This window comes from Lichenostomus cassidix, chromosome Z, assembly GCF_008360975.1.
Source record: "Lichenostomus cassidix isolate B80296 chromosome Z, HeHo_3.0, whole genome shotgun sequence".
NCBI lineage: Eukaryota > Metazoa > Chordata > Aves > Passeriformes > Meliphagidae > Lichenostomus > Lichenostomus cassidix.
In genome coordinates this window covers 56417170-56436825 of record NC_139511.1, presented here as the reverse complement: position 1 = coordinate 56436825, position 19656 = coordinate 56417170, and the positions used below count along the sequence as shown (strand labels likewise).

Below are 19656 nucleotides of genomic sequence, written 5' to 3'. Positions count from 1 at the left end.
TCACTGTGTATTGCAAAATAAAATCAAACATTCTTCTAACAGAGCAAGACCAAACTATTCTATTAAAATTTACAAGTCAGCCTCCCCCCATGCAGAAATATTTATCTGTAGATCTATCAAGGTCAGCTCAGACTTTTCTCATCAGAGCCATCTGTAAGCACAAACCAATTCCACAGAGTAAGATTTGTGCTCCAATTTGCATGAAAAATTTGAGAGGGGAGATGACTGATTGCTTACTGCTGTTCTTGTCCATCAACCATCCTCCCTGCTGTAACTACTCGCCTGCTGCCATTCTCCATCAGGCAAAATGTGCTGCCTTTCCTTATCCTTTCCACAGGCCTGCCCCCTAACAACAAAAGAATATATGTTTAAACCAACAAAAGCATTGCAAAATTTCTTAGGACAAAGTGATTAACATGACACATGTTTAAAAGTAAAAAAAGAAACCAACATAAAAATCAAATGCAGAAGGGAATCTTTTGTATAAAGTAATTCCATATTACCAGGAAAAATTGTGTCTGATTTGACTTAGTGCAAAAAAAAAAAGTTGTCAGGCAACTTGATTCCAAAAGTCTATTTTCTTGATCCTGATGTCATTACTAAAATTGGGATAGGACATGCCATAATTGCTGGCGCTGAGGAGGTGATTATATCACTCTGGAAACATTACAAAATGTGCAATCCAAGAGAGCAAGGAGAAAGCCCACCATCAATCCCTACGGCTGAAAAAACGTCACTGTAACATTGTCACTTTTGGAACAATGTCTTCAACTACTTCCCCCTGACATCTTGTTATTTCATCCTGTGAAGATTTCCCAGGAGAATCAACAGTTTTGCCAGATCAAAACTACTCTTCAAGCAGTGCTTTTCAGCAAAACTCAGCCTAGGTATGCACAGCCCTGCCAGGCTGAGCAGACAGGGCTGCTGTGGTTGCCCTCCCAGCTGGCACCGCTGTGATGCACCATCATCACTTCTGCCCCACGATCCTGGTGGGAACCCACGGACAGCCTCTGGCTCTGCACCAGAAGCCTTAAGCAGCAAGAGGGGCCCCAGGCAGGTGAAGGAGGGACAAACTACCAGGAAATCCTTTGTTACATTTGTTTCTTTTGTGGGAATAAAGTGGGATAAGAGGATACAAAAACCTGTTCGCTCACTGCATGAGTCATCCTGACTGAGTCACTTTATCCCTGTCTGTGCTTACATTTCCCTACCTGCAAAATGGGAACTTTGTAACCAAGTGCCAAGAGCTCTGATCCTTAAAAACAATAAAAACCAAACCAAACAAACAAAAAACACCATGCAACCTAAAATTAATATTACTGGAAGCAATAATAAGAGCAGTATCAGAAACATTGCTCTTTAAGAGTGTATCAAAAGCAGTTATGGGACAGAAAAGGAGATATTCAGACAATTTACATTTTTTCCTCATCACAAGCATGTGAAAGAATAGGAAGAATAGAAGACTTATTTATTTTTTGGTCCAGGTACTTTTCAAGACTTTCTCCATAAAAATGGAGTGGAAGAAGACATGACATCAGGTATTTCTGTAACATTTGCATGTAAAAAAAGGGAATCATGGAACCACCAGAAAACAAACAAAAAACCAAAACCCCTTCACCAAACATTTATTATAAGCAATTTTATGAAAAATAGTTAGAAAATAAAGAAAAATCTTTTTCACTTCAGGTGAGAAACTGAATAGATTTTTATAAAATGTGACCTCATTTTTTGTCCCCAACATGCTGTACTTCTCTGAAACACAGAAAACCATGAATTCTCCTTTCAGACAGAACTAAATGGTTTGTTTGCTTTTGTTTATTTTTTTAGAACAACAACAAAAATGACCAAAAAAAAAAAAAAAAGGTTTAATGGGCAATTAATGCACCAGATGAAACATTACTGAGGTGTAAAGGAGAAAAACCTGGTGGGGCCAAATATGTGCTTAGCATACCCGACTATACAGCCGTGCCAGGACACCATGTGGGCAAGCATCTCCTCCTGAGAATCTTGTAGTTTTGCCTTAAGGAAACCTCTACAGTACATATCTTCCCACACTATTCTTTTTTTACCCCTCCCAGCCATGGCTCTTTGCCCACAGAGGAGAAGCTGCCTATCCATGAGAAAGATAGGCTATTAAAAAAGATAGCAGGCTTGTGCACTACTTTCCTCGAATTTTTTCTGATTGTTAAAATTTAAGGCAATGAAAACAGAAACTAATTTATACCTGACTTCTCTAATGCACAAATGAAGTAGCATTGAGTTAAATACAGATTTTGCTAATTAACTTCAGTGTCAACATAAAAGTCCAATTTAGTATGCATAAATTTTCAGAATATTAATGGGTTTGTACAGTTTCATGGATAGCATGCTTAAGAAATTAAATATTTGATTAAAACAAAATAAATTCCTCAAGGAGTAGAGAGGGAAGGCAGAGAATTTCTGCTTATATTTCAAATGTTAAAGTTCATACAGTTCCCTGGCACCAAAGAAAGTGAAATAACCAATAATGGGAATTTCTGTATCATTTAAATCTTCAAGAACTATTACATTCTGCAGTTATGTTTGTGATTGTCTCTATATTGCATCTTTCATGAGAAGCTGGATTTAATTTACTTTCCAAGCATCTGCAAAAAAAAATTTTGGACAAGGCCTGGTTCTGCAAAGCTAAATATCAGGAAAGTGGTCCTTTACTTTTCCTTCAATGAATATAATGGCTGAGGCTAATTTAACATCAAATGAGCAAAAAAGCAATTCTGAAACCAGATGCTGGTTCTGAGCCACACAGAGATAGCAAGGTCAAAGAGGTTCAGAAGTCTTCTCTCAAAATTGTTATTCACCAGGATCATTATGGTAAAATACTTGGCAATATCCACGCAGTTAGAAAGGAGGAGCAGCAGGCAAAAGGGAAATGAACTGGACATGTGTGGGGAAGGGAGAAGAAACAACGAAGGATCCTTACACTGCAAGCTCATCCATTTTAGGAAATATATGTCTGCAGCAAACAGAATTCTATTTATGAATACTTTTATTAAAGACTGAAGAAAGAGGATGTGCTAGTGAGCAAAAGTGCATTCTAAGAGCTGCTAGCTCTTAGTTTTTTTTCTCCAGACAAAACAACTGAATTGGAATTTAAGTTAATATCTCAATTTTATTATTTTATTTCAGTAGTTTCTTCTGAGGACTTTTGAAAGCAACTGGGCAGTTCTTGAAAACTAACTTTTTCTTCATTTTGTGATTCTGGATTTCAAATTGCCAATGAGTATTTAAACTAAAATAAAATCTTATTTTGAAGCAAAAGCCCAAATATTACCGTGATCAGTATCTCAAATAGAAAAAAATAAAAAATTGAGAAGGCAGAGAGAGGAGCTAGACTATCTGAATTTTAAAAGAGTTACAGTGTTTTGCTTTCAATTACAATGAATCATAGAGAACTTCTATTTCTAGTACCAGGAACCAATAAGAACCTAACTACTGGTTAGGAAATCAATCAGTTTTAGGCAATGAAGCAAAACGTTCTGAAGGGCTACTGGAAACTGAAAAGTGCATGCTACCCATCCATCTAAACCTATCTAATGATACCAACAGCATAAATACAAAGTAATATTTTACTTTTGAAATAAATATTTGTAAGAAAGTTATAAATGCACAATATCAGTAACAAAGTCATACGGTCATCTTAGAAACATGGAGGAAACTGTGGGGAAGGGAAATATTTCTGTGGTGGAAAAGCTGTTTGGACAAGATGAAAAGCTGTGATGCCTTTACAAAATGTCATTTCCTAGTTATTCATTTACAGTCTTTTTCAAGAATGGATATTCCAAGGAGAAAAATACATTGCTTCACAGCTGTGAACATCCCGCTTGCCAAAAATGCAAATGTAATTACTATCTGTGAATCAAAGAAAAATTGTGGTACTGCTGATAAATATGAGTAAGGCCCAAATCCTGGCATATTCACCCCATCCCTGGAAGTCTTCAGGGCTGTGCTGCATGGGGCTGAGAGCAACCTGACTAACGGAAGGAAGGTGTCCCTGAACTTTACAGGGAAGTTGGAGATTATCTTTAAGGTCCCTTCCAACACAAACCATTCTAAGATTCTACAACTTTATGAAAACACAGACCTTTAGAGCTGAAATTCAGATTCATTTGGAAGGGCTCTCTATGCATTTTTGTAACAGCAAGAACGTCAGTTACAAACTGACTGACACCAGGATCACAGTTGTAAGAGAAAATATCCTTTCAATAGGCAATTGTGGTGTTTGAGTTGCCCCAAATGCTAAGACTTTATAAAAGCTGACGCCACCATGAGAGGTTCAAAGAGTGGTTCCTAATGTTTTCCCAGCTCACATCTCTGACCCTTAAAGAATGGAAAACATATGTCAGCAATTAAGTCACTAATCATAGTGTTACCAAGCATAAAAACAGTGCCTGTGCCAATATCAACTGAGTCACTTTATATGTTTTCTCAAATGTCTTGGGCTCTACATGGCGTCAAACCTAAACAGTCATGTTGGTCATACTGAAACCTAGACAAGCATAGATCTTTCCTTAACAGCATGGAGTTCAGAGCAGTGGCACTGAGGTGACTATCATGTCTTGAAGAATGTCACAAGGGACATTAAAACAAAGACTAAAACAGAAATTAGCTTGGCCAGTGTTCCCTAGGAGATAAATCAAAAAATAAACTTTTGCAGACTAGGCTGGAAAGGGCACAGCTTCAATATCACTGAGCCAGCCAGCATCATTTTCCACCTCATTAAATGAAGGGCATCTGAACAGTTTGCTTGAGAATGACACAGAATAGGTTGAACTTTTTAAAGTGATTAATTATGCAATGGTAGTGCCTATCACTGATCATCAGCATGCTTTGACCAAGGGGTCCCATTGGCTTTGATCCATGTATTCTCTACTTTTAAAAGACCACTCATGCTGTGTATATTTCCCCTTGAATATTGTAGCTGAGAATTAGGAAAGGTGATATAAAGATGGAGCCAAAACATTCACTAGCCAAGACATAAACCAAGCAACAGCCAGAGTGACTCAAGCAGAATGTTTTTCTCCTTATCACAGGAAAGGCACACATCTACCGTCTCATTATCGTATTCATGCAGAGGTTTATACTGCAGAATAAAGACAGAAAAGAAGTCAGGGAAACATCATTGTTATTCAGTCTGGACAGAAAGAAATCACAGTAGTTCCTGACACACGCCCAATTCCTCTTTTCAGCCCTGTTCTGTAGACAGAGCACAATCAGGACTGGTTTGACTTTTTCAGAGTCTCTGAAAAATTAAATTGTGAAATAGCGTGTATTAAAGGGTAAATAAACATAATGGAATTTAGAGAAGGAAGGAAGGAACAAGAGCCAGAATATGAGCCAGGAATGAAAAGCTATCAAAACCTAATTGTCTGCTGGTGTAAATAAGCATTTACTTAATTTTTAGTGCAGATTTTTTTTCATTTCACTGAGCAGTTGTTCCCAACTAACCAAGATGCCAGGAATGGCTTGAGCAGAGTACATTTGAAACTGCAACCTGTATTGCATGAATTGTTTGATGTCCAGGTTGTTGAATGACTGGCAGGAGATAAAAAAAATACTAGGAAATAAAATTATTATAGTTTATGTCTATCAATTTCAGAATTCAGTACTATCTTAAGACTAAAGTAACGTAAAATTGAAGACATAAAGAGAACCTGAAACTCATTTGGAAGCATTAATAACATCTCTGTAAATGTTCCTTTCAACCTAGCTGCCTACTGAAAACTACTTGCAAGCCATACTTTACAGCAGCATGCTCAAACAGAACAGTGTTAGTACATTTTTAATCTCTTTCACATCACTGAAAATGCTTTGAAGAAAACTTGTGCTACAATGAATGTGAGTGAAAAAAGGGCCTTCATTCTCCAGCACCAGCAAGGGATCTCTTCAGAGCACTAGTTGCATTTGCAGCCTGTAAGAACGTATGGTGGTTTTTTCCCCTTCCCATTGCTGAGCTTCTCAAGGCAACTCTGTGTGTTTTGGTAGCCAAAATAAGTATGCAAGGAGAGCAACAAGGGACTAATATGGTATCCGCCACTAAAAAGCATCTGCTGATGAGTATAACCAGAACATCTACTAGCTGAAGTACTAATGTTACTGCTGTTCTTTCATGACCTGACATTTTCATTTGTCATAAGTGCACATGTTCCATTTTACCATTATTGCATCTGTCAGAAGTAGCTCAAATAGAAGCCTCACACTCTTACTGCAAGCACAGGCCTGCTAACTTTTAAATGTTCACCTCTACTTCATCATATTTCTCTCTACAAAATGGGGCTATAACTGCCAACAATTTTTTTTTAATGTAGTTTCAGATTTAAGAGATGAAAAATAATAAAAAACCTGCACACAGGAATTGGACGAAATCTATCCAACATCTGCGAAACAGTATTTCACTCTGTCGAATGTCCTTCCTCTGTATTTCCTTTTTCCTGTGTACACTTCAACACCAGCAGACAAAAGCATTATCACACCATCTTTATGCAAGGCATGCGAAGTAAATATACAGATGAACCAAGAATAAGTAAATACACCCAAAAAAAACTAACTCCTTTTTTAAGAAAAGAAGTTCCAAACGTCACTTGGCAAAATATGAGAAAACTTTTTTTAATAGATCATGCAGGGAAAATTAACACCACAGGTTTTCACATATGTCTGAACTTGGAGGCCAGGCTCCCCAGCAGTCCCTGGAGAGAGAGCTCAGAGTAAAGCTGGAAGCACCTGTCTGTGTTAGGATGTCATTCCTGGTTTTCTGAACAGCGCTTTGGACTTGTATGAATTCTCCTGTTGACTCTGCAAGCATAGGTGATGGGATTGTTTGAAAATCGTGATTTTAAAAACAGTGGATCTTTTCCTCAGCTTTTAATTTGCGAAATTAACAATCTTTTCTGTAATAATTAAATCACTAATTTTTAAATGTGACAGCTGAGAATGTCATGTGACTATTAGACGAGCTTGTATAAAAATTACTCAAGTTATATCAAGGGGAAAATAATAGAAGATACATTTTTATGAAAGAAAAGTACTTGACTGGAACAAAAGTTAGAATGGGAAAAAGAAAAAATTATTTGTGCATACAATTTAATTCAGACACCTCATGCAATGATCTCAGCAAGACTTAAAACTAGTAAGACCAAGAGGTTCATTTATGGAAATGTGATGCACTTCATTTGGTCTTATAGAACAAAAGGAGTACAGCCTTCATCATACTGCAGCTTCTCACATTAAGTATGAAGATATACAACTTGTGAGAGGTAAATCAAATTTTTAGTTCACTAGACACACTTGGAAAACACACAGATATGAACAAGGAAATTGTAAGTTATACTGTATAATGTAGAAGATGTGTTTTAGGTAGGTATGCACATTTCACAAAAGGACTTTTGACCAACTTTACAGGCATCATACATCTAAAGTACAAATACACTAAAGGGATTAAACTGATTGGAAAATATCTGTATTCATGATACAGCAATAAGGGTGTCAAGTACACAAGATGTTGAACAAGGAAGGATGAAAGTAACACAATTGCTCAGTTTCACATTTAAAAAATACCTATTTTATATCTGGAAGTCTTGGAGGCAAAGATTCAAACCAATAGTTCTTTTAATGAAATGAAGTTAACATTATCAAAAATAACTGTTTCAGTCTTGCAAAGGTAAATCTAAATGGCATTTAAATGAGGAGGGCTATTACAAACTCAGTTGGAAAGGAAGATTTAAATTCAAATAAGGACAGAAAAAGGGCAAGTGGGAGGAAGTAAAAGTGAAGTAGCAACAAATTTGGAGCCCAATAATATATATAGGGCTAGGACAAGAGAAAAATATACATGAAGTCAAGGAAAGACCACACATCAAATGAGAGCACTTCTCACAAGCCTAAAATCACTAAATGTGGAAATGTCTGAGATAATAAAGATGATTATGAATATAAAGCTCTGAGAAGAAGATAATCTTACATAACTGATCCTGTGTAGGGGACGCTTCAGGGCAGCAGCAACCAAGGAGCTTTCTTAGTGACTGTTTATTTCTCAATATGTACCTCTTGGAAAGAATTTCCTAAAAGCGCTTGCTGCAATCTGCCCTGTTTGTGTGGGTGTGGATGCTGGCAGCAGCTCTGAGATGTAGTGCAGCACCACATGGAATTAGTCACGGGGCTTCCAAAAGCAGCCTGTTGCAGGGTCAGAGGGTTAGCTGGACTCCTCACGGCACCATCCCATCCCACAGCTCCCAGGGCAGCACCGCAGGCACCAACACCAACTCTTTGCCATGTGCTGTCTTCAACTGTAGGCATGTTATATTTGTGTCCTTTTCTCAAACTTGCTGTGGGCACTCACTATAGAGACATTTGTTAGTAGGATATTGTATAACTGCAAATGGGCAATTCTTCAAAATTCAGGTAATCAATCAACCAATATAAGTACCCTGAAACCGAAACTTTTCAAAAACACACAGAAAGTTTACCACCATTAAAAGAAATGTAAGGATAAATTTCAGAGCTACTGAAAGATTTTTTCATTAAAATAAACCCCTTTTTTCTAGTAAAACCTGAATTTTTATTCAAGCAGTTTATTTAAGTAATGATTTTAAATTACTAAGCTGAAATAAAGTACAATGGAACTACTAAAGTTATTTTTTTAAAATTGATATGTGTTGGATGTCTGACAAAGAAAAAGATAGTTATTAATGTTTGTGAAGCAATCCTTTTTTTTTTTAATGCTCAACATTCCATAGACAGGGAAAAGTGTTTCCTAAATAACAATAGAGAGAAACTACTTTTGAAATAGTGTGTGAGGTTTTGAGTGTATTAATATTTGCGTGTATATGTAACAGCACCACCAAGTGCTGTTATAAAACTAGCAAATGAAATAGAGAAGCAACAAATTTAAGTCATGAATTTCTCTCTGTACTTCTCAAACGCTTGAAAATGAGGTCAGATGAACAGATCTGTTTCTGCCATTTAGCTTCTAAAACTGTTCTGTCTTTTCATACTTTATCGGTCTGGAAAGCTTTAGTGATTTTTGATGAAAGCAAAAATTTTTAAAAGGTCATATATTATCATACTATGCACCCATCTAAGTCATGAATGCCCCCATCTTCACAGTATCAGCAATGGTAAAAAATAAAGGAGTGCAGAAATCTATTTCTGGTTTTGTAATATGACTTAAAAAACATGCTCTAGTACATATTAGCTTGAACTAAAAACCACCATAGCTCAAATCTGACGGGAGTCACAATAATGAGATTGAGTCATTTGTGCTGTCATTAGAATGATGACATCACTGCTTAGTGATTTCATGGCTGTGAATTGACCTCACTTTGCCTGCAAGGCTCTTTAAATATTACATATTAGCCTAAGTAGCTGGTTTATTCTTGCGGTTGTGTTCTAATACTCCCTATCCTGTACTTGATTTCCCTTATTTTATATGAATACTTTCCTTATACTATAATAGTAAAACTACTAAATATTTAAGCATGTTTTCCACATGAACTAAGTTGCATCAGAAAGAATTAATCTGGCTATATGTGCGCACTGCAGGTGTCCATATACAAGTTAGAGCTCATTTATATGCATTACTTATGCTGAGTGGTGCTTAGGCTGTTAAAATCAGTGACAATCAAGAGTGCCTCTCTTTCTGAGGCAGACATCTAAAGTATGTCATACCTTGACAACAAGTATTTCTCTCTGCCAAGAGCATGAGGTTACTACTTCAGGTATGATAAAAATCTATCTTAAGGTGAGCTGAATCCCACCTGTTGTGCTTATACTGTAATTGTTCTCAGAATACAAGGTAGGAAGAAAAATAGCCCCTCACTGTAGAACAAAATGCAAACTGCTTCAGACAGGTTGTACTGGAAGAAAAGAAAAGGGAGAGGACTTCCATCAAGGCATCTCCACATTGATCTAGGTTTAGAGTACCTTCTGTCCTGACTTGAACCAGCTGTAAACAGGCTTTTGAACTGTCAATGAACTCCCCATGTAGCTTGCTGCCCTCTCCCTTATTTTACCATAGGAACAGACCCTGAAGTGCCACATCTTCACTGGGCCTCATGGTCCAGTTAGATTTGAACAGAGCTTTGTCCACGAGCTGGTAACATACAGATGTGCTCAGGGAGAAGGTGTGAGAACTGTGCTGTAAAGACAAGATCATATCTTCAGGAAAACTGAAAGTGGATTGTTAATACACTCACCTGAGTGGCAGAGGACTACTTTGTGTGTTTGCATGCGGTGGAGAAAGAATATTACATATCCTTATCTAGATGTAGCTTGAAAGAGAGTATCTCTGAGGAAGTGCCTTCCTTGCTGGAGTCAAACTTTGCAATTTTTTCTGTTTGGACTGGTTTGCAATGTTTGTTTGTTTTTTAAAAAGAAACCATATTTGTTATTTCAAGGCAGCAGTTCTTATCACATTAATGTTACAGTAATTGGATTTTATGTTGGCAAGTCTCATACTTCTGCTCTAAAAAAACCAGAGATGGGAACATGCTGAAAGAAATGGCTAGAAAAAAAACAGTAAAAATTATTAAAAATCCCTAACACAACTCCAAATGGCAGTCAAAAAATCAAACAGCATACTGGACATCATCACCAAAGGTACTGAGAAAAAAAATAAGCATAATTTTACCACTGTATGAGAACTTCTGTGTGTTCACATCTTGGGCAATGCCTGCCCTGTGGTCTCTGTATTTCAAAGACACAATGATATTTGAAGAAATACAATGAATGGGAACTAAAATTATCAAGGCATGGGGCAGAAGCCTGTTTAAGAAAGGCTACAACTTTTCAGTTTCTACAGGAAAATGCTGAGAAGCCTATAACTGAGCTTTACAGAATCATAAAGCTGGTGGATAAGTGCATGCAGACTCTTTCACAAAATGCCTCAATGACAGAAATAACTTTAAAGCACAGTAAAGAAGGTGGCTTTTCTATGTAAGCAGAAAGGTTGTCAGAAGGCTGTAGGGGAAGACAATTCACCAGCAAATTCAGAAAAGAGATTAGGCAAATCTATGGACAAAAGGTACAGAGATGATCTGAAAAAGAGAAGGCCAGGGTGAACCCTGTAACATCCCTAACACAACGATAGCAAATGCTGGGCCACATAATGGGAATGGACTGCAGAAATTGGACATGGACTCAGGTATTCCTGTTGCTCAGGTGATGACAGGATACTAGGTTGGGAAGACTATTGGTCAGGCCCTACTGCACATGTCTTATTTTGTTACAAAATAGACTACTTGACCATTTCAAAATCTGTCATTAATCCATTGACAAGGCAGTACTTTTTCGTCTCTCATTTTGTAAAAATAACGCTGTTTAACATATCACACTCTGAAAAATAATGTCATGCTGACTGTGCAGACTTCCTCATTAGCACTGGCACCACAAATAAAAGCATATATACCCCGTTGAATTTCTACGGTTGTCATGATTTGAGGCCCATACTGCCTATGAAAGTCTATTTTCTTAATGAAGTCACCTATGAATTCCATCAAAGTCAGACTTCCTGTAGAAAAGGTCATCTATACATTACAGGCTTTCCTCAATATTCAGAAAACCCACAATTTTATATATGATATTTGTTACTTCAGTCCTCACCTACAATTTTGGATCGTGTGCAGCTTGCATTGAATTTTCTCAGTGCACTCCATTCAATACCTTCAACTACCAAAACTGGATATATGTGAGGTCCCAACCCTCTTTTGTTTAAGAGTAGTTTTAACAGAGTAGCATAAGATATGGCAACAACAGACAAACAATATCACCAACAAAGCCTGATACAAACAATCACAATACCGGAGAGGAAAAAATATTCACCCAACACAGAAATAAAAAACCTTAACCTTTTAGCAGACAAATGATATGAATGTTGTTCATATTGTTCACAGTTACATTTACATGTTTACATTCTCTGCTCTGTAGACAAAGATTCCTTCAAGGAATACCCTGGTTTTGGTGTTGATCTCACCAACACTAGGATTCCCAGTCTGGAAGTCAGCAGCTAACTTTAAACACAGCTCTGATAACAATAATCTAGATGCAGACAACTTGTCCAGTATCATTTATTGAATATATTCATCATCTTTGTACTGGCAATAGGCTTGGTAGCACCAAGGGATAAACTAAGGAACTGAATGGTTTTGGGATGGCCAGTGCCTACCCAGTGTGATGTGGCCACAGCTTCCTCCTCTCAGACAGGGCTACCAAAAGACTGGGCTGTGCTTGTTTCAGAGTTCCACTTCTTGGAACCTTTAAGTCAGGAAGCCACTGCAGCTACCTGAGGTCAGCACAGCTGAATGTCAACTCATTTTTTTGTTCTAGCTCTTCTGCCCCAGAAAAAACACTACTCACCTATGTCAAGCCACAAGCGTTTTTTTGTCTCCATTCAATAAAACTTTTATTTAGCAACCCTCTTATGATCCACATATTAAGGGGCCACATAAAATCCATGCAAGAGATCAATTTGGCCCACTTATCTATAAATATGTCATAGACTGAGAATTCATATTTGACCTTCAGTAATTTCCAATATACCAAACTTCATCATATTGCAGACAAGCAATGTCACTCACTTCTAAGCCAAGTATGAACAGATGCATTGCTTTACATAATACTACAGACTGAGTAGTTGAAGACTTCTGCTCTCAGGGCACTGGACAGGTTGTGCCCTTTGCAGATCAAGCAACTCTAAGTTCCAAAATCCAGAAAAGCCTGAATTGGCATATATTGCAAAAAATAAATAAAACCTAATAATGCCAACTGATAAAGTAAATAGGTAATTATCTCTAGTCACATCATGCAGAAATGACTGTGACAAAAACCCAACAATACTCCTGAGGCTTATAAGCTCCTTTGGCTGGTTATATGTATCATGAAAAACAAAAGCAATTCTAAAATCTGATCAGCTGAACTGTTTCCAGCTAGTAGGTCCTGTCTGACAACCCCGGCTGCTTGCTTGGCCTGCCATCAGTTCCTCATTTAAACTTCTAAAATTTTAATTCAGTTCATCCAAAGAGCTTTTTCTAAAAGTTCAAAGTTTTCTTTCATTACAAAAGGAAAAAAAACAATAGAAATATGATATTTTCTGTGGAACACTACTGCTTTACTGTTCAGGGGCAAATAGTCAAGAAAATGAAATCATATTCTCATTTAAACTCTTGTACTCAGCCAAGGTTTAACTTACTCTGACTTTCCTTACTTCCTTGTTATTTCTTCTCAGGAATAAAAAGACATATCAATTATCTAAGCTGAAAAGTCTGCCCAGTCCTTTAACCCTCCAGAAAATTTGTGATTTAAAACCACAGTTCACAGTCATACACTGAATTGAGGAATGAGTAGATGTGAGTGGTAGAATTCGGCAGCATTAAAGTAACAGGTAATAACCTTTATATCAGTCACTTTCTTGTTTTGTATAAATACTAATCATCTGCTTTTACTTCAGTCACCATAACATCAAGATAAATTTTCCAAGGTATATCAGAAAGAGAAGGTTTGCCTACAGATGCTACCATGATGCTAAACAACAGCCATCCCCAACCCAACCAGCTTTAAAAGGGGAGGCACCAGCACAGCCTGGGCTCACATGCATCTACCCAAAGTCAGCTGGGGTACCCATTGTAGCACAACACATCACCAGTGGAGATATCCTTTGGATGCTTTGTACTATTGATACAGAAAAGAATAACATGCTTTTACCACAGACATGCTTTTACCCTGAACTTACTGTATCATTTGGACAGAGAATGAGTGTGACTTCAGGGCACTAAGAGCAGAGGTTTCACTCTCTTGTCTTTACCTCTTTTCTGTCCTCTCACTGGTCTATGTGTTGGAGATCAGTTTCTGATCTTCACGGGAACTTTGTTCACATGAGAAACAGTAGTGGAATCTTGGGGTTAGTTTTTCTAAAACCCTTCTAAGATGGGTATTTAAAAGAGTCCTGTAACTCAAGTCCCTGTGTTCTTGAGACATGTCTTCTCCTTTCTCACAGGCATTCCTGCTCCTCTGACACAGAGTGGGATCACTATGTTAACAGATACAGAAAGGAGAATTATGTGGTGTAGCTCTTCCTGTCTCATCACCTGAACACCTATCAGTGCTCCTGATTTAATCACATTATTTGTCCCTGAGCATTAACACTGTGGCAAGACTATAATGTTGCCATTTTATCCCAGAGAACCGCAGGAAGGTGCTGACCCATGGGTACAAACCCAGACTCTGGTGATAAGGCACACCAACAAAAATCAAGCAGATATTTTGGAAACTGGTCCTGCTCAGGTCCACCTTGAAGGCTGCTTGTCTGGGAGACGTGGGCAGGGTGGGCTGGCCTCAGCTGCCCCCTCTCTGGAGGTGGCCAGGAGCTGAGCTCAGTGTGGGCAGCCAGCAGTTCCCTCCCACTCTCTCTTATCTCTGCACTCCGTTTTCCCCCTGGCTGGGACAGGGCCTGCCTGGCTTTGCTCTACACTGCCAGAGCACAGCATGTACCTTCTCCAGTCAGCCTCCAAGTATGTCCCTGAGAGCCACTCTGAGCTCAGGTAGTGTTCCCAAACAGCAGGGTAGCAGAGGTTTGCAACTAGCAGAACAGGTATTCTCAGGTATATCAGATTAGCGTTATAACTAAAGGCAACAGCAACAAAAGGGAGGCAGTCAGGTATTTTGGACAGAATACTTGGTATTCAAGTTAGCCTGCAACTATCAGTTACAAGGATTCTTTTCCTTTTAAACTACTTTCTTTTCCTGCAAGAATTAATGGAGGCAGTCAACAACTAAAAAAAAAAAAAAAGAAAAAAAAAAGGCAGACTTAATCAGAGGTACTGATTTATTTGCACAGTTGTACGTAATAGCTAAGGTATGTATGTTTTAGCTCACTTCCCTGGAGGCACCCTGCAGAGTGTAGCACTTTTGCAATATTTAGTTTACCAACACACTATTGAATTTTAATAAAGAGCTAGAGACACTACTTACTGCAGTTATTTCAGCAAAACTCTGCTTAGCAGTTTCTCAGAACAACTAGGACTACTCTTTAGTAGTAGTATACTTTTTAAATTTCCTTTACTACAAAATAGTTTTAGTAAAAGATAACTGGAAGAAATTACTAACTGCTTTAACAGTAATACTGACATGGCTTTAACTCAGAGACAAAATTATTTGAAACAAAGTTTTTAATAGGCTAATGTTCAATTAACTGGATGTATCTGCTCACAAAGAACTGTATCTAGTTACTAGTCTATCCTACAGAAATGAATTGGCCATTTATATCTAAACAAAAGCTATATTTTAAAATACATCATTTTATGCCTGTAAAATACAACCCGGAACAATTATTCTATGATGTGTTTATTAAAATGATGGTGCTTTTATTAAAGATAGAGAGAAGAAAGAAATGTGAGACACATTAAAAGAATCAAGGGAATTTATTTCTCATACTTAATAGAAAGCTGTCCTGTCAGTGCCTATCAAGCTCTAAAAAGCATAAAGTTCTTACAAGAAAAAAAATTATTCAAAAGACAAACCTTTGCTGATCGCTAACTAAAAAAATCTGCAAGAAAATCATACAGATAGATCAATATCACAGGCTACTTCTACTCCTCAAAACCTCAGAGAGGAAGGGGATACAAGAAGCATAATAGAGCACAGTCTCACACATGCTGCTACAAAGTCTGCTGCTTCCCAGCACACATCTCTAACAGTCAGTCTATTTATGCAGCAAAACTACATGTAAGCATCCCAAAATAGCTCCCACAAACTTCATTTTACTCTCTAGCCTCCAGAAGTGCAAGCTTTTTGTTAAGATTTCTCTTACTGAAATAAGTGTACTGAAGATTTTTAGAAGGTATCTGCAAGTGTAAGGATTGAAACTGACTACTGAATGGGAAAAATCTATGCAATGTGTTACAAAACACACGTAATGTGTTCTCTTTTTAAAATTATATACACTTATTTTACAATAAAAAGCTAGATAATTTTGTTTCTTACTAATAATTGTGACACTCAACAGCTGAACATCTGCAATAAACATGCAAAATCTACCAAGTCAAAATTAAAGCCTGTGACTTTCTTGGGACATATCTCTGTGTCATAATAGGAAGGAGAGCCTGAAAGAAACAAACGAGCCACATTACCACATTGCGTCGGCAGTCCTTAAGGAGCTGGTAGATCGGGATCTTGGCTTCATTACAATGCTCATTTCGAAAAATTCCTTCAGTATTACTAGCAGTCAAACGTCAGTTGTCCTTAAAAAGCTCCTTCTCAAAGTACTCCATTTCAAAGTATGTTTTAAAATCCTCTGCTTTTTAACCAAATCCGCCTCATGTAAAAATCCAGGCTGTGGAGGAAGAATTCTAACATGATGCAACTCCTTCCTTTTTCATGCTGAGTTTACTCTAGCACTGTGCTGTTCGGAAATGACAGTGCTTTTCTCCTCTGTCTTGTATTGCCCTGGGAGGAACTAGTCTATTTTGAACCTATTCTCCCTTCAGGTCACATGAGAATGAAGGCAGCTGAAAAGAGTCCCTATCTCTTTCTTGCAGTTTGATAACAACAGGTTTAAAGGTCAATAACATTAAAAAAAAAAAGAAAAAAATAAACAATACCGATGGATTATAAATGAAAGGAAAGGATGAATGTAAGTTACAGTAACATTTCTGAGTTTGCAGGGAAATTGCACTTAGAGACATATTAGATAAATAAGTCTCTGTGGAGTAAAGAAATGAAGATTTTTTTCATTTCAGATGAACTAAAAGCCTTACCCAGAAATGTAATTCTTCCCTTTCTCTTTATCCTAACACTTGCTTAGATACAGTGAACAAGTACTATTGTTTAACTTCACAAACCAGAAAGTATTCCCTGTCTGAAAGACATTCAGAACACTGAGGGGAAGTTAAGTAAAAATTAAATTCCTTGTTGACTCTTAAAGTCAAACACACATGCAGATAGTGATTGTTATAAATCACTGAAGGACAAAATACTTTAGTTGAAGAACTATAACATGATGTCCTCTCTATTGTACTGCAGGTATCTTTTCCTGTTATAATAATTACATAAATAATTTATGCATTACCAAAAAAACCCCCTGAATTTATAACTTGTAGGCAAAAATTATCATAAAATCTATGTTAACATATTTGGCAATTTCAGAATTAACAGGAAAAAATGCAGAGAACAAAATAGGGATTAAATTGTTTAATTTATACATTTTTGAAAATGCTCTGAACTGTAGAATTGGTTTTAAACTGAAAGAACAAATTTATTGCTGAACAAGTGCTTACATGCTTAATAGCCATTCCTTTGCAGTCTCTACAAGTGTTGCAGTACATTACTTTTGATGTTAGTGCATCTAGGTTAATAATGAAAACAAACAGTAAAGATTGCATTCATAAAATTTATATAGACTTGGCAAATAGAAGGAAAATATGATAAATAGATTTTCCATCAAAAGATAAAAAAAAATAATCAAACTGGAATGTGTGTAAAGCTCTCTGCAACCTTTGCACTTTATTTTATAACAGTACAATAAAATGCATTACCAGCTACACTGTATATCACCAGGAAAGATCCTAACTGCCCTGGAGGCTTTTGCCAGTGATCTGCATATAAAGTGTTCCACAACAGCAGAAGGAATGTTAATAGGGTTTCTTGCTCTGCTTTCTGTTCTTCTTGTTTTCTGGCACTTATCTCTCAAATATCACTCAGTGATTTGCAAAGAACCTTTTGTAACAGTCCTGTGGAATCAAAAAAGTTAACTTCAAAGTGGGGAAAAGACATCTGTGGTAAATTTAGCTCAAAGGGTCATGCAGTCATGGGACCTTTAGTAACAGTTGGGTCTGTCACTGTGCAGGTCACACATCTACAGACATGCACATAAATCAGGCACCATGTTGTGAAACTTTTTCATTCCTTTAACAGATGGAATAGGTAATGAAAAAAAAACAAACTAGATAAAATAGAGGTCCTGGACTGTTACAGAATAAGTGGCCATTTTAAAGCTCTTTTGGTTTGGGTTTTTTAAAGTTTTCTTGATTATTTATTATTTATAAATATGAACATTACTCCAAATTCAATGAAGGAATACAAAATTAAGGAATACAAAGCTTTTCATTAAGTTATTTCACAATACCATACTGAAATGGAATATTCAAAGACTATTTCTGCTATGCCACAAAATAAATATCTCAGGGTGGTCTGTTCTCAGTAGTGTATCAGACAAGATGCTGCCTCTTACTTGTCTTTACTAGAAATGTAACTAGAAATATTAACATCTTTAGACACTAAATACTACTACACAATATAAATACAGTCTAGTTGTGGATACTTAAATAACTGAGTCAGTGTTTTTCAATGCCAATTCAGAAAAAAGGTTCTCATGGAGTTGCAGTTCTCCATCTCATTACTTAACACTGACACCCTCTGTGAACATGCGTTCTTTGATAGCCTCCACCCTCAGCTCCTTAGAAATAAACTCCTGTTTTCCAAGTGCCTCCTGACTTCAACTATTATGAGATATATATTAAGCAACCATACTTGAAGTGGCCAAAACAGAGCCTGTCTTCAGATAGCCATCTCAGAAGCATAAGCTTCCCACAAAAAAGGGAGTCTATCAGTAGGGAGAAGAGATCACAGTCCTCCAGGGAATGTTAGTTTTAGTCCTCCAGGTAATGTTAGTTTTACCTGAAATTCATCAGTGGGCTTTGGCAAAGTTAAAATAAAGAAATCTGTCAGTGTTCACTATGAGAAAGGCAAACCCTTTTCTGGAGAAGTTTATAGAAAACCCATTAGAACAACTTCGGCAGTTTACAATAGCTTCTAATTTATACATAAAATCTTCTGTGCTACAATTAACATCAAATGCAGATTTGTCTAAATTTTACATTAAGATAGGAGCATACTAGTCAACTGTGCTCATAGAAGACAATGTAGCATTTATTTTTGTGTTTGGTATGGGGTCAAATAATAAAAACTCTCAATTTCTCATAATTTGAGAAATTACAGAGAAAAAATTTGAGGAAAATTAAGAGAATAAATAGAGAAATAGCCATCATTTAAATAGCTGATTAGTGCATGTAATCCTGGTACTGAAGAAACCCCCCAAAAAAATTTCTTTTCCTTTTTGGAATAGTTTTATTTTTGAGGGTGGCAGGAAAAAGGTTTTGTTGGGATACCATCACATGTAAGGCAAGTGTTGATTGAATAATAAAAATAAGAAAATGTTTTAAATTAATGAAAATACTAAAAGATGGAGACATTCAGTACCACTAAAAAACACTAATAATAAAAGCAACAAGAACAGCAACAATATTTTTTATCTGCATGTATCATCCACTGAGGTTTTAGCTGTACAATTAAATTGTCTAAGGAAGAAAAGATACAGGAATAATTAAAACAGCAGTAATAAAAACTGCACTGGATTCAACCCACTTTGAGCATACTTACATCTTAGTTACTTATCTTCAAATTAGTAACTAATTTAATTAAACCAGTGCTACACTGCACATTTAATTGAAATTAAAATGAATTACAAAAAGCACTGACTGTTCTGTTCCATTCTCGGGAACACCTCTTTCTTGAGGTTATGCAAAACTTGCTTAAACATTCTGAGTTTTGTCTTCCTGGTTTGTAAAACAGGGATAA

General features: G+C 36.8%; 1 protein-coding gene across 13 annotated transcripts in view; it reads right to left on the bottom strand.

The window, feature by feature from the left end:
* The window catches only part of PDE4D (phosphodiesterase 4D), a 530915-nt gene that overhangs the window by 114252 nt on the left and 397007 nt on the right, over positions 1-19656 (bottom strand). Inside the window, exon 1 of one of the 13 annotated variants that reach the window (XM_085042352.1) lies at positions 16152-16493. The exons of the other annotated variants lie outside the window; for them this stretch is intronic. Coding sequence (XP_084898478.1) covers positions 16152-16216 — 65 coding nt within the window. The 5' untranslated portion in view covers positions 16217-16493. Of the gene's footprint in view, positions 1-16151; positions 16494-19656 lie in introns of those variants that run through there. 13 annotated transcript variants of the gene reach the window in all.